The sequence below is a fragment of the Oryctolagus cuniculus genome, chromosome 8 (assembly GCF_051225735.1).
Source record: "Oryctolagus cuniculus isolate XC-2025 breed Fujian yellow rabbit chromosome 8, ASM5122573v1, whole genome shotgun sequence".
Classification (NCBI taxonomy): Eukaryota; Metazoa; Chordata; class Mammalia; order Lagomorpha; family Leporidae; genus Oryctolagus; species Oryctolagus cuniculus.
The window spans coordinates 39,261,054-39,283,868 of record NC_142874.1 but is presented as its reverse complement, the minus strand read 5'-3'; the positions used below and the strand labels follow the sequence as shown (position 1 = coordinate 39,283,868).

General features: G+C 43.8%; 1 protein-coding gene across 14 annotated transcripts in view; it reads right to left on the bottom strand.

Moving 5' to 3' along the window:
• MND1 (meiotic nuclear divisions 1) overlaps nt 1–22,815 on the bottom strand; it is a 91,336-nt gene that overhangs the window by 50,535 nt on the left and 17,986 nt on the right. Inside the window, exon 4 of one of the 14 annotated variants that reach the window (XM_089302298.1) lies at nt 1,027–1,307. The exons of the other annotated variants lie outside the window; for them this stretch is intronic. Coding sequence (XP_089158424.1) covers nt 1,116–1,307 — 192 coding nt within the window. The 3' untranslated portion in view covers nt 1,027–1,115. Of the gene's footprint in view, nt 1–1,026; nt 1,308–22,815 lie in introns of those variants that run through there. 14 annotated transcript variants of the gene reach the window in all.

Sequence of the window (22,815 nt, the reverse complement as noted above, 5' to 3'; positions counted from 1 at the left end):
TAAAAACATTAAAATATACGGTTTTTATGGTTTCAAAGTCCTTACTTGTGGGGCAAGCGTTGTGGTGCAGTGGGTTAACGCCCTGGCCTGAAGCGCCGGCATCCTATATGGGTGCCGGTTTGAGATGTGGCTGCTCCACTTCCTATCCAGCTCTCTGCTATGGCCTGGGAAAACAGTGGAAGATATCCCAAGTCCCTGGGCCCCTGCGCCCGCGTGGAAGACCCAGACGAAGCTCCTGGCTCCGGATCAGCGTAGCTCCGGCCATTGAGGCCATCTGGGGAGTGAACCATCGGATGGAAGACCTCTCTCTCCCCTCTCTTTGTGTAACTCTAACTTTCAAATAAATAAATAAATCTTAAAAAAAAAAAGTCCTTACTTGTTAATGTCACAACCTGGGGCCAGCAGTGTGGCACAGCAGGATGAGCAGCTGCCTGCAATGCTGGTGCCCTTTATGAGTGCAGGTTTGCGGCCCAGCTGCTCCGCTTCTGATCCAGCTCCCTACTAATGCACCTTGGAAAGTAGCACAAGATGGCCCAAGCACTGGACCCCTTCTATCTACGTGGGAGACACTGAGGGAGTTCCAGGCTGCTGGTTTTGACCCAGACCCAGAACAGCCCTGCTGGCCATTGTAGCTATTTGGAAAAGTGAACCAGCACGTGGAACCGCTCTGTCTCCCTCTGCCCATAAAATAAACCCTTAAAAAAAAAAAAAAAAAAAAAAGATAGAAGCCTAAAGTATGTAAAATAGGTAGAGAATAATCGTACAATTTTTAAAAATGATTTATTTATTATTTATTCATTTATATGGAAGGTGGAGTTACAGAGGCCGAGGCAGATAAAGATATAACTTCCATCTGCTGGTTCACTCCCCAAATGGTCGCAACGGCTAGAGCTGGGCCAACCTGAAGCCAGGAGCCCAAGGACTTGAACCATCTTTTATTGCTTTCCCAAGCCATGGCAGAGAGTTGGATTGGAAGTGGAGCAGCCGGGTATCAAACAGTGCCCATATGGGATGCCAACACTGCAGGCGGCAGCCCTACCTGCTACGCCACAGCTCTGGCCCCTGTACAATCTTTAGACATTATATATACCCTAACAGAAAGTTGAGAGCTACACCTAAGTGCCTTTAAGGAGGCAGTTGTTAAGAATAAGGAATACGAGTCTGGTTCTTTGAGGCTCCACATAGGTATATTTAATCAAGAAAGGAGTCAAAGAACGGTTACCATCCACAGATGTTTGCATGCCTTGGAACGTAGCTTGCCAACTCGTGAGATGATTCCAGGTATGAACAAAGAACATACACCAGTTCTAGAAAGAGGAGAATGGTTTAAGACAGTAGACCGTCTGAACTGCTGAAGTGAACCCATGCACTCAGGCACCACTCCCTAAGTGTGTTCCTTGGAACATTAACCCTCATAAAAAGAGGTCGAAAAAGATTCACAATGAACACTGGCATACTAAGGGCACTGAGCTCACACTGTTTTATTTTCGTGAACCCAGAATTTCTTTGATTATAGAGACTCTCTGTAAGTAACCCACATTATATGCCAACTTCCCAGAGTTATGCTGGGTAATGCTCAGCTGAGGTCTAGCAACATGTAATTCAGGTAAAGTGAAAAAAAAAAAAAAAAAAGGAATACTGAAACTAGGCCACGATATATTGATTTATACATTCACTCAACAATTATCATGGTTTAAGTGTTTCAGTAAATGCACTCCATGCTGGAGAGAAAAGATGATTAAAAATATAGCCTCTCAGGGCCGACGCTGTGGCATAGCTGCTAAGACCACTGCCTGTGGTACTGGCATCCCATATGGGTGTTGGTTCGAGTCCCGGCTGCTCCACTTCCAATCCAGCTCTCTGCTATGGCTTGGGAAAGCAGCAAAAAGATGGCCCAAGTCCTTGGGCTCCTGTACCCACATGGGAGACCTGGAACTATTTTTTTTTTTAAAGATTTATTTTATTTATTTGAAAGACAGAGTTACAGAGAGAGGGAGAGATAGAAAGAGGTCTTCCATCTGCTGATTCACTCCCCAGATGGCCACAATGGCTGGAGCTGAACCGATCCGAAGCCAGAAGCCAGGAGCTTCTTCCGGGTCTCCCACATGGGTGCAGGGGCCCAATGACTTGGGCCATCTTCTACTGCTATCCCAGGCTTTAGCAGAGAGCTGGATTGGAAGAAGAGCAGCCAGGACCAGAACCGGCACCCATATGGGATGCCAGCACTTCAGGCCAGGGCTTTAACCCACTGTGCCACAGCACCGGACCCAAGACCCTGAAGTATTAACCTGTGCCGAGGAGGAGGCCAAAATAAAGTCTGGTACGAAAACTCCTAAGGTGGGTCTTAATTGAAATATGTGTCTGATTAATGGACAGGAGGAAGTTTGCTAGACAGACAACTAAAAAGAAAAAGCAGGCATACAAAGACAAAAAGACATAAAATGAATGGAATTCAGGAAGTTGTACACAAAGTGGCATGACTGGCGTGCAGGGTTTCAGAGGGGACAGCAGTGGGCTGCCGGGCTATCTAGTAGCAGAAGTGAGGCCACAGCCACAGAGGCAGTCTGAGGAATCTGGATTTTATTACTTAGGACTGGGAAAGCACCCAATGGCACTAAAGATAACTATTATAGCAGCTGGGAGAAAGTGAAGGCTGAAGACAGGGAGGCCAGAGAAAATACTAACTCAAATTCTGGCTGAGATACTGAGAGCCCAAGCCAAGACAGTGGTGGTGGCAATAGAGGGGGGACATTTGAGAGCTGTCAGGAATTAGATGCAACAAATGTTTGGAACCAAGTGGAGAAGGAGAGAAAAATCTGTGGTAAGTACCAGGTTTCAGGTTTGGGTGACTTGTTGGCATTGGTGTTAGCATCTAGGAAACGCACGGGAACAAGTTCAAGTAATGAACTGAGTTTGTAGTAGTACGTGGAGTGAGATTAGCTCTGTCAGCCCTTCAGGGAGCGATGCCTGGTAGTTAGCTGACCTCACAGTGAGAAGGGAGCTCAGCCCAGAGCTATGGGAAGGAGATAAAAACATGGAAATATGAAGTATGTAGGTGGCAATGGAAGCCATAGTGGGAGACAAGACTAAAAATACAAAGAAAGTGCACAGCGAAACGGCCCAATCTGGGGATCCTCATATGCTGAGGGTGGCTGCCCAGATCTGAGTTACTTTTCCTAATTTCAAAGGCTTAACAGAAAACACATATTTACTTAAGATGGCACTCCATAGGATTATAGCTAAAAGAAGAAAAATGAGACTGGTGAAAAGAATAAATAAATCTTTCTTTACAACTAGAGACCAGAATATTATCTTGAAGCGTGGGTTAATCATATAAATGATATCAACCTGTTATGTTAACATCAGTGATTCAGTGATTTTACACTAATTATGCAAAGCTCTTACTGGTGTCTTATCTATCCCAGGTATTAAAATGCACGGGAGTGAAGTTAGGGAGTCATGAATCTGAAAACAAGTCTTGATGAGAGTTTGGAACCCACAAAACTAGGGTTTATCCAGGAATGAAAACAGGGTAAACACAGAACTGTAAGGATAACTGATGATAACATATAAGCTGAAAGGAACTAAACCTAATCACCTCGCGTGAAGATGATGGAACTGTGGAAATGACAGATCTCAGGATGATCTCTACTTTTTCTTTTTTTTCTTTTTTTTTAAATTATTTGACAGGTAGAGTTATAGACAGTGAGAGAGAGAGACAGAGAGAAAGAAAGGTCTTCCTTCCGTTGGTTCACCCCACAAATGGTTGCTATGGCTGGAACTGTGCCAATCTGAAGCCAGGAGCCAGGTGCTTCTTCCTGGTCTCCCATGTGGGTGCATGGGCCCAAGCACTTGGGCTATCCTCCACTGCTCTCCTGGGCCACAGCACAGAACTGGACTGGAATAGGAGCAGCTGGGCTAGAACCAGCACCCATACCGGATGCCAGCGCCGCCAGCCCCTCTACTTTTTGTATACTTACTCAGTTTAAGACAAAGGTCTGTAAAGATGACGAAGTTTCTTTTAGTACAGACCTTACTCAGCTACTAGAATATTACAGAGATAAAGAATTATTTTCCAAAGTAAGAATGGAGAAGAAAATATTCTTTAGAAGCAATTTTGACAAATGTGAGAAGAAAACATAGTAAATGAAAGTAGAATGGTCAGAGAAAGGTGTCTAGGTTAAGAAAGTAACCAGCCATATAAAAACTGATAGAGAAGAGGGTAAGGGGCTGGCATCCCATATGATTACCAGTTCAATTCCCAGCTGCTCTACTTCCCATCCAGCTCCCTGCTAGGAAGGCAGTGCAAGGTGGCCCACGTAGTTGGGGCCCCGCCGCCTACTTGGAGACCTAGAAGGAGTTCCTGGCTTTGGTTTTGGCCTGGCCCAGCCCACATCCTTTTGAACATTTGGGGAGTGAACCAGTGGATGGAAGATTGTCTCTGTTTCTGTAACTCTGCCTTTAAAATAAAATAAATCTTAAGAAAAAAAAAGATTATGAAGAGAGCAAGATGAAAGTACAGGAAGTATTGTATGGCCCTGGAAACAGTGAGATTCAGGAGGAAAGAGAGGAGGCACAAGAAACAAACCAAGAGGGTGCTGCTTCTCCTCCTCCGTGCCTATGCATTCCTCTTATGCATCTTCGCTGTGAGACCATCTATTTATGAGACCATCTATTTATAGTTCGCTGAGGACGTGGCTATGTCTTAATCATTTCCTTTCCAGCACCTTGCATGGCGTCACCGCACATGGCAAGAAATAAGCACTAGCTGAAGAAATGGATGGCTCCCCATTCAGGCTGTCCTTTCTGTCCAAATGGTATCTGTCTTCTGTCCCTCCTGGAGATATCTGGAGTAACTGCCTCTCCTCCTTGCAAAATCACTTTCCCAACAACGTCTTCTCTGACCACTCTGTCTTAAAGCTGCACCTTACCCAACTCTAGAACCACTGATTCGTTTTTTCCCCTACAGTCTCCATTGTTCACAAGTGTTTGCTTGTGGACTATGTCTAGTGTCTGAAGTCTGTCTCCTACTAGCACACAAGTTCCATAAGGGCAGGGATCTTTGTCTTCTACTCATGGATGCATGTATTTAAAAACAGCAGTAGGGGAAAAGTACAAATGCACTGAGCCACACAGTCTTTTTGCTCTTGCCACTGCCAGAACAGTCACGTAGCTGTCACAACACAGCTACCGCTGACTGAGCGCCTTCAGAGACCACTCTCCACCCAGGGCGCAGCATACACCTGACTTCACTGAAGGTCTTAATGTTGTCTTGTTACAGATAAACAAAACACTGGAAATCTATAGAGAGATTAGGCAATTTGGTCACTTAGTTCAACCCAGGTCATCTGGCCATCAAAACTTTTTTTTAATTTACCCATTTATTTTGAAAAGTCAGAATTACAGAGGGAGAGACAGACAGATCTTCCATATGCTGGTTTGCTTCCCAGATGGTCACAACAGCCAATGCTGGGACAGAAACTTCATCTAGGTCTCCAATGTAGTTGGCAGGGGTCCAAGCACTTGGGCCATGTTCCTAGGTCATTAGTAGAGAGCTGGATTGGAAGCAGAGCACCTGGGATATGAACTGGCGCCCATATGGGATGCCGGCATCACAGGCAGTGCTTTTATCAGTTATGCCACAACACTGACTCCAAAATCTACCATGCCTCTCCAGCTATCATACTAATGCATTACATGTGTCACTAGTTTAAGTACTAATAAACATATGTTCAGAATAATTTCAAGTGAGGTATCTTTAAGAAAAAAATAAGCTATATTTTAAGCCATATAGCCAATCAAGACTATTACTTTAAACTAAATATTAGAATACGACAGATCTATGATCAAGAGGAACTTTTAAAACAGAAACCAAAACTCCTGAAATAAATAAGAACCTTCGACATTAAAAAAAGGAGAAAAATCTCAGATACACAATATTTAGAGATGTATAAACATATACTATTGAAAATATATTTGTACAGCAAAATAAGCAAAAGATTATCTACATAATAGGCAAGTGATAAAATATTTTTGTATTTCAAAGCAAAATCACAACAATATTATTCACAAGTTTTATATCATTCTTGTAATCATAGAGGATTAAAAGATAAAGCAGAATGTTTTCTGTATAACCCAAGTATTCAGAGGAAGGACTACAGTACTGTTAAATGTTTAATTTTTTCTAGTAGTTAATGATATTCATGTAGTTTTTCAAAAAATTTTTACATTACACACACACAGAGACAGACAGTGAGACAGTAAAAAAGCAGAGTATGCGCCTCTCATCCGCTGGTTATCCCCCACATTCCTGCAACAGCTAGAGTTGAGCCAGGAGACGCTGGGAGCCAGGATTCAATCCAAGTCTCCCACACGGGTGGCAGGAACCCAACTACCTGAGCCGGTGCCTGTTGTCTCCTAGGACAAACATTAGCAGGAGGCTTAACCAGGCAGGAATCAAACCTAAGAGCTCCAGTAGTTGTGGGAATCTCAAGTGGCAGCTTAACTACTACGCCCAGATGCCTGCCCTCGAACACTCCACTCTGATCAGCTGTGCTGCAGTTACACTCTCAACAAATAGCATCCTACTTCTAACACTGTGTGTGGCCAACCACCTGAGAGGTGGCAGTGCAATGCGGTTTCGGCCAATAAGATCTCTGATAACTTTTGTGCTTCTGCGACACCTTTTGTTTTCCTGCATTACATGTGTCACTCCCCATCTCCTGTGGCAGCCACCTTGTGGCTGGCTGGAAGGGCTGGGGGAGGCACAAGGATGCTGTGATCACTGAGTCACTGATCAACAGGGACAGACACCCGCCTCCAGACTTCACATGAGAAAGGTAAATTTCCACTTTTTTAAGCCCCTGGTAGTCAGAAATTACATTACTTGCAGACCACAGCGGTTTTTATCATGTATGTCAAAAACTTTAAAGCTTGCCAAGAACATGGTTTAGAAGCTGGTCAGTTTATCATATGTTCAAATGGTTAAGTGTCTACTCTAGCACAGCCTTTTTGTTGTTTTGGGAAGAGAAACCTGAAGACAGGCTGAGACTCTCACACAGAATACAAGCGAGAGATGTGTAAAAATGGCAAGTGTGACAAATGCTCTGACAAGGCCGGGAAAACTTCCATGACAGTACTGCAGAGGAACAGGAGTTTCTTCCTTTTTACTGTTTCAGAAGCCAAAGTCTAGGGATAATTCAGAAAACTCTAAGACCAGCCAGACTCAGTCCCGCTTTGTCCTTTCCAAATGACAATCAATTGGATGCCAGGAGGAAGAGTCTGGTAAGGGTCCAACAGGGCTTCCTGATGGGGCCGCCCTACCCGTGCTGCACCTCACTCCCATGACGTAAGACCAGCTGCAAGGAGAGGAATGCAGTGGCACCGGGAACAGAAAAGGGGAACGCTCTCACCGGCTGCCTGGAATCCCAGGGAGCTTGGCTGCACAGCAGCCGTCCACACTTCCACGGCACAGAGGTACACAGGAGACTCCTGCCTTTGTCAGCTGGGGCAGAGTGGGCCACGGGACAGCTCCACCTCACTGCTAGACATGGAAACACAGTGAGAAGGAACCTCTGTGTGAGAAGAGGAGTCAGAGACCCAAGGAGGAGGCGCGGCTGAGACTGCAGCAGCAACAGATGTTTCAGCAGAGGCCCGCGTAAAGGGACGATGACGCCTGAGGACCAGAGGATGGGACGTAGATCTCAGCAGACGCCAGCAAGGATGATGCTGGGGATCAGACTCCTCAGGCCAGTCCATTCCCATGTAAGCTGGGACTTAGGTGCTCATCCTGAAGAGAAGATGAGCCACTGGCGAAGGAAGGATCAGGTCCAATCTACTGAGAAATCCCTGAGGTGACCGACGTGCCCTAAATCAGCAGGCTGAAGTCTTCAACGACCACATGCGATGGACTCTAATTTGAAATCAGGCTTAATTTTTGTGCATGTGAGTTTGTAGTCTGAGAATCTGTATTCATTATGTAAGGATCTTGTAAACATCTTGTCTCAAAAATATTTTCACTGTCCTCATCTATGTATCCTGAACTTGATTTTCAGGGTAAACACACAGCTTGTGTTCTCCCATCCATGCACACAGACAACAAAGGGAAAGCTGTCTGGATAAAAATTACTGTGCTCATTTTAAAATCTTTATACACTCAAAGGGTACACTACTAATGATTACAGTGGATTCCACTTGGTCAACTTCTCCCTAGGGTGTTATTTTCCCCAATCCCAAGGCCAGCATCATGTTCAGAACTTCATCATCTCCATCTGTTCACTTTCATGAGGGAGCTATCTCTTGAAAATCTAGTCTTTGACTATCTCACTTCCCTACTCACAATTCTTCAGCCTGGATACAGAGCCCTTCACTGTCAGCATCTGCCTACTGGTCTACCTCTATTAGCTCCCTTTTCCCACTTACACAAAGTAACTCGGGATTCTCTCACTTTACGTACTAGCGCACAGCCCTGGTCTTTCCAAGAATAAACAAAGCTAAATCATTTAACATATGTTAGGCATTAAGCAGTCAACTGTCACAATTACCTCGTGAAGCAGGAACTATGAAGACCATTTTACTGATGAAAAATAGAGACATGAGTGGTTTCTAGTCAATGGCAGAATATGAACTTCAATCTACTAAGTCTGGGTCTAGAATCTATCCTCTTAAATCATTGTGATCTTAGGAGCTGCAACTGTGGCATAGTGGGCTGAGCCTCTGCCTGAAGCACTGGCATCCCATATGTACACCGGTTCTAGTCCTGGCTGCTCCTCTTCCAATCAAGCTCTCTGCTATGGCCTGGGAAAGCAGTGGAAGATGGCCCAAGTGCCTGGGTCCCTGCACCTGTGTGAGAGACCCGGGAGAAGCTCCAGGCTCCTGGCTTCAGATCAGCTCAGCTCTGGCCATTACAGACATTTGGGGAGTAAACCAGTGGATGGAAGACCTTTCTCTTTGTCTCTCCCTCTCTCTGTAACTCTACCTCTCACATAAATAAATCTTAAAAAAAAATCTATTGCCTTAAAACACTGGTCTCTCTATCCAGAGTATCTCTCACTCTTTTAAAAAGATTTATTTGAAAGTCAGAGTTACAGAGAGAGAGGGAGAGACACAGAGAGAGCGAGCTTCCATCTAGTGGTTCACTCCCCAAATGGCCACAACAGCCAGGTTGGGCCAAGCCAAAGCCAGGAGCTCCCATCCATGTCTCCCCCACGGGTGGCAGGGGCCCAAACACTTGGGGGTATCTTCTGCTGCTGCCTAGGCGCATTAGCAGGGGGCTGGATCGAAAGTAGAGCAGCAGCGAGATGAAATGGCGCCCATACAGGATGCAGGCATCACAGATGGTGGCTTTAACTGCTACACCATTCCCTCTTCTACTCCCTTATGAATCCTGTAGATCTTTCCAGAACCAACTTATATGTTTTCTTAACTAACATAGGCAGAAGGGGCTTTCACTCTCTTTTCTAATTCCATCATTCTTCAGAATTGCATGCATCATAATGTACTGTACTGTAATAGTTTGCTGGCAAGTGTATTTCTTCACCACACTGTGAGTTCCTGGAGGTCAGGACCTGCCTAATTCATTTTTGTGTCCCTCATCAATCTCACTACCTGCCACAGCAGGCATTCCCCAACATTTACTGAATTTCAGTAGAGGTAGCACCTATTTTTACTCAAAACCATTTCAATTTTTCTATATATCCAATAGTGGACCGCCCTTTATATACTCAGTTTTAGCTATAAGGAATTTTACATTCACATTTCTAAAAAGTGGATAAAAAACAAATCCTTAATTATCCTAAGAATATAATTTATTTTCTTCCCAAACCAATATACTGTGTCTGAAACTCAGCTTGGTGTGGACTTCAAAAACGTAATGTTGGGGACTAGCACTATGGTATAGTGGATAAAGCCACCGCCTACAGTACCAGCATCCCATATGGGCGCCAGTTCGAGTTCCAGCTGCTCCACTTCCAATCCAGTGCTCTGCTATGGGCTGGAAAGCAGAAGATGGCCCAAGTCCTTGGGCAAATGCACCCATGTGGGAAGACACAGAGGAAGCTCCTGGCTTCGGATCAGCACAGCTCCGGCTGTTGTGGCCAACTGGGGAGTGAACCTGTGGATAGAAGACTTCTCTCTCTCTCTCTCTCTCTCTCTCTCTCTCTCTCTGCCTCTCCTTCTCTGTGTAACTCTTTCAAATAAATAAATAAATCATAAAAAAAAATGTATGCTTGCCACAAACCAACTCCTAATAAACCTGGCCCCTACACTACCCTCTACTAGAAGAGCCTAGAAGTGAAATAAACCAGACACAAAGAGACAAATACTATACCTTCTCACTCACAGGTGGAAGCTAAGGGTTGATCTCAGAAAAGTAGGGAGTAGAACAGTGGTTACCAGAGCCTGGAGAGGGACTGGTAGAAGGGGAAGAGAGGATGGTTAATGGGCACAGGGGTACAGCTGACAGGAGGAACAGCTTTTTAAGTTCTAAAGCACAGTAGTATAACTATGGTTGACAACAATTATGTATTTTGAAATAGCTAAAGAAGAGTTTTAAAGAAATGATAGACGTTTTTGAGGTAATAGGTATGCCAATTACCAGATCTGAGCATTACACATTATATACATGTATTGAAATTTCACAATGTATCCTATAGATATGTGCAATTACTATGTGTCAATTAGAAGAATTTGAACAAAACCCTATCTTCTATTAGTAATAAATGGGTTACAACCAGATGGAGAGTTATGGAAAACTCAGCAGAGCAAGAAAACCAAAGTTGATTTTATTACTTGACTCTTAAGCTGGGTGGTAAAAATACTATCTTATGTGTTAAAAGTGATCATATAGATAGGATTAAGGGTCTGATAATGACAAAATTAAAAAGGAATGAATGCTCCAACATGAGAAGCAGTCCACACAGCAGACTCAGAGAATGACAATCGCTTTAAATAGCACTCTGACCTCAGAATCAGCCCTTAAGGCATTCTAGTCTGGTTGGAAAGCCCACGAGAGCATTTCAGGCATGGAAAGCCAAGACACTGTGCCAAAAAAAATGTCCTACATAAAAGACCTCAGTGGGGGGACACCCCAGTGCAAAGAAGTGGCCATCAAAGGAGGTATTCTCTGAAGGGAGGAGAGAATTTCTACTTTGCTTATGGCCTTGTCTAAATACTGACAGTTTATGGATTCAAAAGGCTTCCATAGCCTAGGCAGCTCATGTCAAGAGCCTCAGGTGATCACTGATGTCAAACAAGTGCATTAATTGTTAAATTTAACAAGAGTCACTGTGCACTAACTACCCATGCAGGACCTCTGTCCTCAAAGAGTTGCATTATAACTATGTCTAAGTGCTTACAAAAGATGTATCGTTCTTGGGTGCTTCTTTAAAGTTAATTAAGTTTAAAAAAAAAAAAAAAAGAAGTGAAATTAACTTCAGGATACAATGATTTTGAATCACCCTTGTCTTGACGAAGTTTTTCTGTTTTGTTTTTTTTTCCATGCAAATTGTTGAACTCTTAGTATAGAGTTGGTCTTCTGAATATAATCAAAACAGATCTTAGTGGAATGGAACTGGGAATGAAGAAGGAAGTAGGAGGAGGGGTGGCAGAGGTTGGGAGGGCGGTTATGGTGGGAAGAATCACTATATTCCTAAATTTGTACTTTTATGAAATACCTGAAGTTTGTATTCCTTAAATAAAAGGTTTCTTTGGGAGGAGGGGGATCAGTTAAAAACTGTAACACAGGGGCCAGCATTGTGGCACAGCAGGTTAAGCTGTCACCTGTGACGCCAGTGTCCCATGTCAGACTGCCAGTTTTGAGTCTCAAATGCTCCACTTCTGATCCAGCTCCCTGCCAAAGAGCCTGGGAAGGCAGCAGAGGATGGCCCAAGTGCTTGGGACCCTGCCACTCATGCGGGAGACCTGGATGTCGAGTTCCTGGCTTTTGCTTAGCCCAATGTGGCGGTTGCGGCCACTTAGGGAGTAAACCACCAGATAGAAGACCTCCTTTTCTCTGCCTCTCGCTGTCACTCTGCATTTCAAATAAATAAATCTTCTAAAAAATTTTCAATAACAACAAAACTTCAACACAGACTTGCTGTCACACTGATAGAATTCTCTATATTAGTGAATAGCTTTTGTTAAGGTTAACTTCCTTTATAGTCTTTATTTCTGAGTTTTCCTCCAATTCTCATTCAGTTGTCAAGTATCTTAATCTCCCATATGCAAAGAATTGTACTGGATATTGAGGATGCAAGCCGGCTAAGAGATGGGACTGAGTAAATTAACAACTGGAGCACACTGTGGCAGGTCAGTTATCTCAGGGTCGTACAGCAGCAAAGAAAAGGAGTTTCTAAGTCAGAACAGGAAGTCCAAGACAGATGGACAGGGGCATAACAAAAATAAAAGTATTTTAGAAATGCTGTTCCTTTTGGAAAGACAAAAACTGTACATTTCCCATGCTGCCAGGTGACTCCCAGGGAACAGCAGGTTTAGGACCTGAGTTACATGGCTGCTGTAATGCAACCGTGCATAACGTCACATAACACACTCCCACATCCATCAATGCAAGCCAAAGTAAAATGGAGGCCATTCCCCTGACGCTGAGACTGTTCTTCTGTTCTGAAGGCCAAGCTATTTCTAAGGTCAAAGAAAACACAAGGACTAAAAATGATGGAAGAACCGCTTTTCTAAAACATTATGTCTTACAGAAAACAGTCACAAGAAAAATGGATATGCCATTTGCCGCCTTCTGTTTCTCATGCACACAATTAAATAATTACCACATTGGAAAAAAATAAGTTTTAGCTAAAATTTTAGAAATAGCTTTCAAGAACATTAAGTCATTTTATAAGTTAGAAAAAAAGTTTTACTTATTTACATACAAATAGAGATGGGGGGGTATAAAAAGGGGGAGACTCACATTTGCTGTTTCACTCCCTAAATATTCACAATATCTGGGATTGGGCCAGGGCTGAAGAAACTCAATCCAAGTCTCCCACATAGATGGCGGAAACCCAATTATTTGAGCCATCACTGCTGATTTCCAGGGTCTGCATTAGCAGGAAGCTGAAGTCAGAAACTAGAGCTGGATACAGAACCCAGGTACTCCGATGTGAGACACAGGCATCTTAATTGCTGTCTTAACTACTAGGCCGAGTGCCCATCTCTATTTGTTCTTTAGGATAGAGAAATGCCACTTCATCTGGGCATTTATAAAATATAATTTATCTTTATACCAAATATAAATTCACAATAAAACCACAACACACACCAATAAGAAAAGGATCTGGCATTTCTACTTTCTGTCAAGCCAAAATAGCTTTTTCTGCTATTATCCAAACACCAAACATAATGACATATATTTCAGAAGAACATGCACTCTTACTGTCATCATGTCCATATAAAACTTTGCTTGCCTGAGTAATTTCTAAGAAAAGGCTTCAAGAGTGCATCTGTGTCACAATTATTTGGAGAGGCTAGCTTAACAATTATTTCTTCAACCTGACCCAAGAATTTATTTCACCTTTGCAGAAATACATTACCACATCTCAAATTATCCTTAGCAAAATTAACGGTAATTTCTTAATCATATTATAGACGGGAAATTTTTTTACTTAATACCAGGATGTAACGCTATTTTCTAAACTTCTAATCGAACTGTTTTAAACAATTAGGTCAGCAAAACAAAAAAATTCTAGTAGGAAAATTTTTATCTTCCCCTGCACTGGTGCACAGGATAAAATCCAACCAACCACTAAAACAGCCCATAACAAAACCTCAATCTAATTTCTCACCTTATTTTCTCACTATTATATAATGAAAAATTGCATATTCTGTATAGGTTGGTCATCAGCTGTCCATTGAATGTAATATGCTGTCAAGTTTCGTTTATTTGTGGTTACAAGCATGGACTATGGAGTCAGAATGCCTGATTTTGAGTTTTGATTTACCTACTAATACTTGTCGCCTTGGACAAGTTACTCAACCTATCGGTACTTCAGTTTTCTCGTATGTAAAATGGATCTCATGTGGGTAAAAGAATCAAAGGATATAAAACAATGCTCTTTTTTTTTTTTAATTTCATTTTTGACAGGCAGAGTGGACAGTGAGAGAGAGAGAGACAGAGAGAAAGGTCTTCCTTCACCGTTGGTTCACCCTCCAATGGCCGCTGTGGCCGGGGTGCTGCGCTGATCTGAAGCCAGCCGGGAGCCAGGTGCTTCCCCTGGTCTCCCATGCGGGTACAGGGCCCAAGCACTTGGGCCATCCTCCACTGCCCTCCCGGGCCATAGCAGAAAGCTGGCCTAGAAGAGGGGCAACCGGGACAGAATCTGGTGCCCCGACTGGGGCTAGAACCCGGTGTGCCAGTGCCGCAAAGTGGAGGATTAGCCTATTAAGCTGTGGCGCCAGCCAAAACAATGCTCTTAAAACTGTATCTGGCTAAATGCTCTACAAATATTCCATCTGTTCCCTTGGGAACGTCCTCCATACATCTAAACTTACCCAACTTCCAGTTCCAAACAGTTTCTAAGAGGTCTCTCTTAACTATATAATATATAAAAATCTTTCCAGCCTCTAAACTTGTACAACAATTAGGACCCACAGCAAAGATCTTATCTGGCAATAATCATATATTAAACATAACATAATTAGCGCTTCACAAGAAGTTAACTATGTGTTTATCTTGCCTGACCAAGTAAAGTGTAAATTCTCTGGACATGAACCACCTAGTCTATAATTTTTATATTGTCCTAAGAACTGCATAGTACATGAACAAAACAGGCACACAGTACGTATCTGTAGAAGTTAGCACAACCCACACACATTTGACAACTTGTTCTCTTAGAAAACGTTAAAGAGAAACATAAATTGTAACCATGAGCTTTGAATTGTCTTTAATAATGATCAACACATACAACCTAAAGGCAAGGGAGGAAAATTTGCTTCTTGATTTAATTTTCAGATCCACTGTAAGAATGTCCATTCTCAAGAGACAAGTACATTCCTGCACATAATTGGAATCATTGGCAGACCAAAGCAGAACAGAATGATGAAAAACAAGAAAATTAAGAGTTCTTCCTATCCTCAGCCCCAATCTGGAAGCAATTAACAAGAAACTCAAAGGAAGTCAACATTAAACTCTGGCAAAATTTAGAATAAGCTGGTCCTTCACTGCAACCTTGAATGTGAAATCTGGTTCACTTCAATGTTGAGTGCCTTCTATTTTTAGATAAACCCCACCATTTCCCGCAACATTTTTGTCGCTCCCCCTCTTCGTGGAGGAACGACACAGGACCCTGCGCTGTTCTTTCGTCTGCTCGGCCCTCCCCGGGTTTGCTGCTGGTTCTTCCCGGGTTGGCTACTGTCCCTTCCACCTCCGTGGAAGGGCAGTTCCCCCTGGCCACATTCCCCACTTCCGCAGGGGAGCGGCACACCGCCGGCCGGCTCTCTCGGGGGCTGCACAGGTGTTCCCCTTAGATGTTCCCCTTAGATGTTCCTGGTGCATGCCGTCTCTCTCCTCCTTTATAGTCCTCCTCCACCAATCCTAACTCGGCTGCCCACACGCCGAGTACGCTGCTCTCCAATCAGGAGCAAGTCCTACAGTTTATTGGTTGAACTGGAGGCAGTTGTGTAAAAGCTGTTTTCTTCTCTCCCAGTGCCATATTGTGGGAGAGCAGGTGCATAGAATAAGTCTTAATTCCAGTAACTTAGTCTAGTCCGAATTGCTCCCCACAAATCCCCCTTTCTTTTTATTTTTTGGCGTTGATACGCGCCTGTCTTCGGTGTCCCGCGGCACACACTCTGCTCTACTTGCTAGAGTTGCCACAGGTTCTTACAAGTCCTATCAGGCAAACCGAATCCGGGTCCTCTCTTCGCCATGTTGTGAGGAGGTTTTTAGGCGCTGATGCGTGCCTGTGTTCGGTGACCTGCGGCTCACACTCTGGTCGAGCCACCTGCTGGTGCTTACCGCCTTAATCAGGCAGACCGAATCCAAACCTCCTAATTGCTGTATTGTGGGGAGGCCTTACTGATGTTAATTCGTGCCTGTCTTCGGTGACCTGCGGCGCATAAGCTGCTAGCCGCCCGCAGGTGCTCATCGCCTCACTTATCGGGCAGACCGAATCCAAGCCTTCTCATTGCCATGTTGTGGGGAGGCCTTTCTATTTCTCTATTTCTCTATCTCCGGGCATTCCTATTTCTCCCATTTTACTTCTGTATGCCAACATTCCTATTTCTCTCATTTTACTTCTAAACTTCTGTTTCTCTTATCCCCGCAGCTTCCCGCTCTCATTTTACTTCTAAACTTCTGTTTCTCTTATCCCCGCGGCTTCCCGGCGCCCGCCCCGCGGCAGCTTCACGGCTCCGCGCGGCTTCCCGTCCTTTGCTCCCCGGGCTAATCAGACGGATCCCAATCCGGCTTACGTTTCCGCTTCTGGTTTCAACTTTTCGCCCCCTATTCCCGGGCTAACTCGAGAATCCCAAAGTGGCTTTCGTCTCCGCCTCGGCCTGCCCCCCGCGGCTTCAATTTCCCTAACATTTTTCTCTACCCGGTATGTTTCCCCAAGCTTTCCTCCAACAATACTCCTCCCTCATTTCTCCTGGCCTCTCCCCACAGTCCGCATCCGAGTCTGTTTGTTCTAGCTTTCACTTTCGCTTTCGACCTTAGAGATTTCTCCCAGCTTCCCCCCGTAGTCCGTATCCGAGTCTATGCCTAGGCTTTCAACAGCTTCTTCCGGCACCCTTTTCGTCCGGCTTTTCCCTAGGCTGTTTGCTAGTGTCTCTCTCCGAAATTTTCCCATTTCTTCCCGTTTCTTCCCTCCTAAGTTTCATATCCGTCCTAGGTTTCCTATCCGAGTCACGGCACCATTATGTCGCTCCCCCTCTACGTGGAGGAACGACACTAAACCCTGCCTAGGCTTCATATCCGAGTCACAGCACCATTATGTCGCTCCCCCTCTTCGTGGAGGAACGACACAGGACCCTGCGCTGTTCTTTCGTCTGCTCGGCCCTCCCCGGGTTTGCTGCTGGTTCTTCCTGGGTTGGCTACTGTCCCTTCCACCTCCGTGGAAGGGCAGTTCCCCCTGGCCACATTCCCCACTTCCGCAGGGGAGCGGCACACCGCCGGCCGGCTCTCTCGGGGGCTGCACAGGTGTTCCCCTTAGATGTTCCCCTTAGATGTTCCTGGTGCATGCCGTCTCTCTCCTCCTTTATAGTCCTCCTCCGCCAATCCTAACTCGGCTGCCCACACGCCGAGTACGCTGCTCTCCAATCAGGAGCAAGTCCTACAGTTTATTGGTTGAACTGGAGGCAGCTGTGTAAAAGCTGTTTTCTTCTCTCCCAGTGCCATATTGTGGGAGAGCAGGTGCATAGAATAAGTCTTAATTCCAGTAACTTAGTCTAGTCCGAATTGCTCCCCACAATTTTTTTTTAAAATCTCTAACCTTCATTTGGGCAGTTAGCCATGTATTACTTGTTATTCATCTTACTCTCTCATATGTCTGCATCATATCTTCAACACAGGTTACAAGTTCTTTCTTACAAAGCACAGACCATGACTTCTACTTTTTTGATCATCTTCATTATTTGGTAATATATTTTAATATAACAGATACTCAAATATTTTTTCTGAGTTGACAAACAAGCTTGCAACTCTATGCACCTGAGTACTGATTTAGTTAGATCTGTAGCTACCATACACAGAAGGCATAAAGTACCAGGCATCTCACACGTATCACTTCATCACTTACAGCCCTTTGGAGTTCGAATAATTTTTTTTTTAAAGATTTATTCATCTATTTGAAAGTCAGAGTTATACAGAGAGAGGAGAGGCAGAGAGAGAGAGAGGTCTTCCATCCAATGGTTCACTCCCCAATTGGCTGCAATGGCCGGAGCTGTGCCGATCCAAAGCCAGGAGCCAGGAGCCTCCTCCAGGCCCCCCAGGTGGGTGCAGGGGCCCAAGGACGTGAATCACCTTCTACTGCCCTCCCAGGCCACAGCAGAGAGCTGGATGGGAAGTGGAGCAGCCAGGTCTTGAACCAGCGCCCACATGGGATGCTAGCACTGCAGGCCAGGGCGTTAACCCACTGCGCCACAGCACTGGCCCTCAAATAATTTCTTACAAATTGGGAAACTGGGGCATTAAACAGCCTAAGAAAAACTTTTAGGAAGGTACAGCTAGTTATGAAGAGAGGCTGTGGCTTCAAACCGTATCTGATTTCTATCATGTCTTTTTCTATATTGTGTCTTGAAAATAAGTTATTTTCATGGTCGGGGCAAAGTATGATTCCTGAAGACTTACCAGTTTTCAAAGAAAACTGGGACTCAAGTCCTGGTTGCTCTGTTTTCTGATCGAGTTCTCTGCTAACGTGCCAGGGAAAGTAGCAGATGGTGGCTTAAGTACTTGGGCCCATGACACTCATGTGGGAGACCCAGATGGAGTTTCTGGCTCCTGGCTTCGGCCTGGCCCTGCCCTGGTCTTTGCAGCTATTTTGGAGAGTGAACCAGCAAATGGAAGATCTCTTTCTGTCTCCCCCTCTCTGTCACTCTTTCAAATAAATAAATCCTCAAAAAAAATTAGAATGTTCTATTCCTCAATCATTCAGAATAAACAAATAGTTCAATTTTAAAATAGGTACACTATACTAAGCAAGAATTTCTTACTTAACTTCTGCTAAGATTTCCTAGATTCCTCCACCCCAATTTTCTAAGTAGAGATTACGCTAAATCCAGAAGTAAAATAATAGAAACTCTACACTTAGCGTTTTTCCTTAAAGACAACCAAAGTAAATCAATAAATGTCTAACTGGCATTCATTATGTTCAGTTTTAAGCACAAAATATAGTGGTTTTTTTTTTTTATAAAGATTTTTATTTATTTGACAGAGTAACAGACAGTGAAATGGAGAGACAGAGAGAAAGGTCCTCCATCCACTGATTCACTCCCCAAATATCTGCAATGGCCGGAGCTGAGCTGATCCAAAGCCAGGAACTTCTTCTGGGTCTCCCACAGGTGCAGGGGCCCAAGGATTTGGGCCATCTTCCACTCCTTTCCCAGGCCATAGCAGAGAGCTGAATTGGAAGAGGAGCAGCCGGGACTAGAACCAATGCCCATATGGGATGTTGGCACTGCAGGCAGAAGATTAACCTACTGTGCCACAGTGCCAGCTCCTTGATAATTATTCATTGAATGAATAAAATACAGTTCTTGTCTTCACCTCAAGTAACTTAAAAAAGCTGATTAAAACAAAACAAAACAAAAAAAACAAAACCTGAGATATGATGGTTGCCTTAATATAGCAATTTTTTTTTAAAGATTTATTTATTTATTTGAAAGAGTTACACAGAGAGAGGAGAGGCAGAGAAAGAGAGGTCTTCCATCTGCTGGTTCACTCCACAGATGGCCGCAATGGCCGCAGCTGCGCCGATCTGAAGCCAGGAGCCAGGAGCTTCTTCTGGGTCTCCCACATGGGTGCAGGGGCCCAAGGACTTGAGCCATCTTCTACTGCTTTCCCAGGCCACAGCAGAGAGCTGGATCGGAAGTGGAGCAGCCAGGACTCGAACTGGTGCCCATATGGGATGCTGGTGCTTCAGGCCAGGGTGTTAACCCACTGCGCCACAGCCCCAGCCCCAATATAGCAATATTGATACTGTATATGGTCTACACATCCTAAAAAAGGCAGAAATAGAGGCCATGCTGTGTTGAAGTGGGTTAGGCCTCTGCCTGTGACACAGCATCCCATATGGGCACCAGTTCAAGTCCCAGATGCTCCACTTCCAATCCAGCTTCCTGCTAATGGCCTGGAAAAGCAGCAGAGGGACAGCCCAAGTGCTTAGGCCCATGCACCCAAAAGGAAGACCCTGAAAAAGCTCTTGGCTCCTGACTGGCCCAGCTCCAGCCCTTGTAGCCATTTGGGGAGTAAATTGGCAGATGGACGATCTAACTCTGTCTTTCAAATAAATAAATAAATGTCTTAAAAAAAAAACAGGTAGAATCAGATTATATAAAAACGCAAGACATAACTAAATGCTCCCATAAGACACACATTACTTACGAAAACAAAACAACAAAATGAAATTGAAAGCAAACAGATGGAAAAAGATGTGCCATGCTTGGGGGCTGGCGCTGTGGTGCAGTGGGTTAAAGCCCTGGTCTACAGTGCCAGCATCCCATACGGACACCAGTTTGAGACCCGGCTGTCCCACTTCCAATCCAGCTCTCTGCTATGGCCTGGGAAGGCAGCAGAAGATGGCTCAAGTCCTTAGGCCCCTGCAACCACATTGAGAGACCCGGAGGAGGCTCCTGGTTTCTGATCAGCGCAGCTTCGGCCGTTGCGGCCATCTGGAGAGTGAACCAGCGGATATAAGACCGCTCTCTCTGTCTCTACATCTCTTTCAAAAAAATAAAATAAATCTTAAAAAAAAAAAAAAAAAAAAGGATGTGCCATGCTAATCAAAAGAAATGGTAGAGTTCTCATATTTATATCACACACCGGATTTCGGAACAAAGAATATTACTTAGAATAAAGACGTCATTTCATATTGAGAGCTATACACACAAGCGACATAACTGAAGTTTAGGAATTTAGTATGCCAGCTTAATACTCAAATGGTCACCAACCGGTAAGTAAACCATTCTATATCCATATAGTGAAAATCCACTCAGCAAAACAAACTAAATATATAGCAACATGCATAAATCTTCAAATAATTATACTAAGTAAAAACAGCTGGGGGAAAAGGATACATATAGTATGATTCCATTTGCACAGAACTCTAGGAAATATAACTTAATGAATAGCGGTAGTGGAACAGGCATTTGTGCAGCAGCTAGGATGTCACTCTTGATACCCTGGTCCCATTCTGGAGTGCCACAGTTTTAGTTGTGGCTCTGCTCCCTATTCCAGCTAATGTTCATCCTGGGAGGAAGCAAGTGATGGCTTAGGTGTTTGGGTCCCTGTTACCCATGTGGAAGAACTGGATTGAGTCTCTGGCTTCCAGCTTTGACCTAGTCCAACCTTGGCCACTGGGGTTATTTAGGGGGTGAACCAATGGATGGAAAGTCTCTCTGCCTTTCAAATAAAAAAGAAAAACAAACAAAAACAAAAACCAAACAAACAAAAAACAACACAAAGAGCTAGCAAGCACTGTGGTGTGGCATAGTAGGTTGAGCCTCTGCCTGTGGTGCCAGCATCCCGTATGGGTGTTAGTTTGAGTCCTGGCTGCTCCATTTCTGATCCAGCTCTCTGCTAATAACCTGGGAAAGCAGCAGAAGATGGCCCAAGTGCTTGGGCCCCTGCACCCAGGGAAGGCCCAGGGGAAGTTCCTTGCTCCTGGCTTTGGATCAGTCCAGCTCCAGCCATTGAAGCCATTTGGGGAGTGAACCAGCAGATGGAAGATCTCTGTCTTCTCCTCTATCTGTAACTCTGCCTCTCAAATAAATAACAAAATATTAAAAAAAGAAACAAGAAAATATTAAATTTAGGTTTAGTTACATTAACATCTGATTATCATACGAACACATCTGAAGTATAACAAAATCAATCAGAGGTTTAATAAAACTGATTTCAATGATGCTAAATGGTCATAATTCACAAGAATCTACTATACTGCTAGAACAGGAATACTAATAACAGATTATTAACTTGTCAGGGGATGATTTTCTAATCACAATTGACACATAACAAATATTGGATTAAATTTAACAACAAAATATTAAAGATAGTCAAGTTTAAGAGAAGAAAAGAACTATCTCCAGGTGACAGAAATGAGAAAAAACAGTAAGTCAAAGCAAGAAGAGAAAACCGATGTTTGCTGCCCTTTGAGTTTAGATCTGATACAGGCACTGGAGTCTAGCAGCTGATATTCCAACATGCACATAACAGAGATGTGAAGGGTTAAGAGACAAAGGGAGTCAGAGCTGAACTGCTACAGATAGCTCAAACTAGTTAAAGCTCAAAGTACTAGAAAATCCATGGAAAATAATGAGTTTGCCTCCACCCTACATATCATCTGGGAATAAGGGGAAAGTCACCATAAGAAAACAAATCTTAGAGCTCCATCTTGTACGGATGCATGCACCAAATTGTATATAGCACCCATAGGGTACTGGACTGCAAGCCAGGAAAATAACATAAAAATCGGTCCGTAATTAATAAAGTTCTCAGAGTTTCTCAAAGAAACAAGCCTAAAACCACTATTTCACAAACCAGAGCATTTGTGGCTCCCAGAGAATAAACATCACCAGCTGCTCATAAATTCATAAATAAAAAACTGAAAGAAACACAGGGAAACAAAACTCAACAAGGTGGCCGGGAGATACACAAATCAAATTAAAGCCTTCCCCAAATCTGAGATATTGAAGTAATTTGAAAATAGAAAATAAGTATGCTTAAAATTATTAAAATTATAAAATAAAAGCAACAGAAGCATTAATGAAAGAACAGTTTAGGAAAATCAGAACTAGCATAACTAAAAAGAACCCTAAGCATGAAATTTAATCATTGAAAAATTGAAAAATTGATGGAACAGCATAAGTGGCAGATTAAAAATATTAATGGAAAGAATTATAAGTGAAGGGGAACTGGGAAAATTGATTTTTTAAATTTATTTGAAAGTCAGAGTTACACAGAGAAAGAAGGGGAGGCGGGCAGTGGGGTCTTCCACCCACTGGTTCACTCCTCAATTGACCACAACAGCTGGAACTGAGCTGATCTGAAGCCAGAAGCCAGGAGCTTCTTCTGGGTCTCCCATGCAGGTGCAGGGGCCCAAGGACTTGGGCCATCTTCCACTGCTTTCCCAGGCCATAGCAGAGACCTAGGTC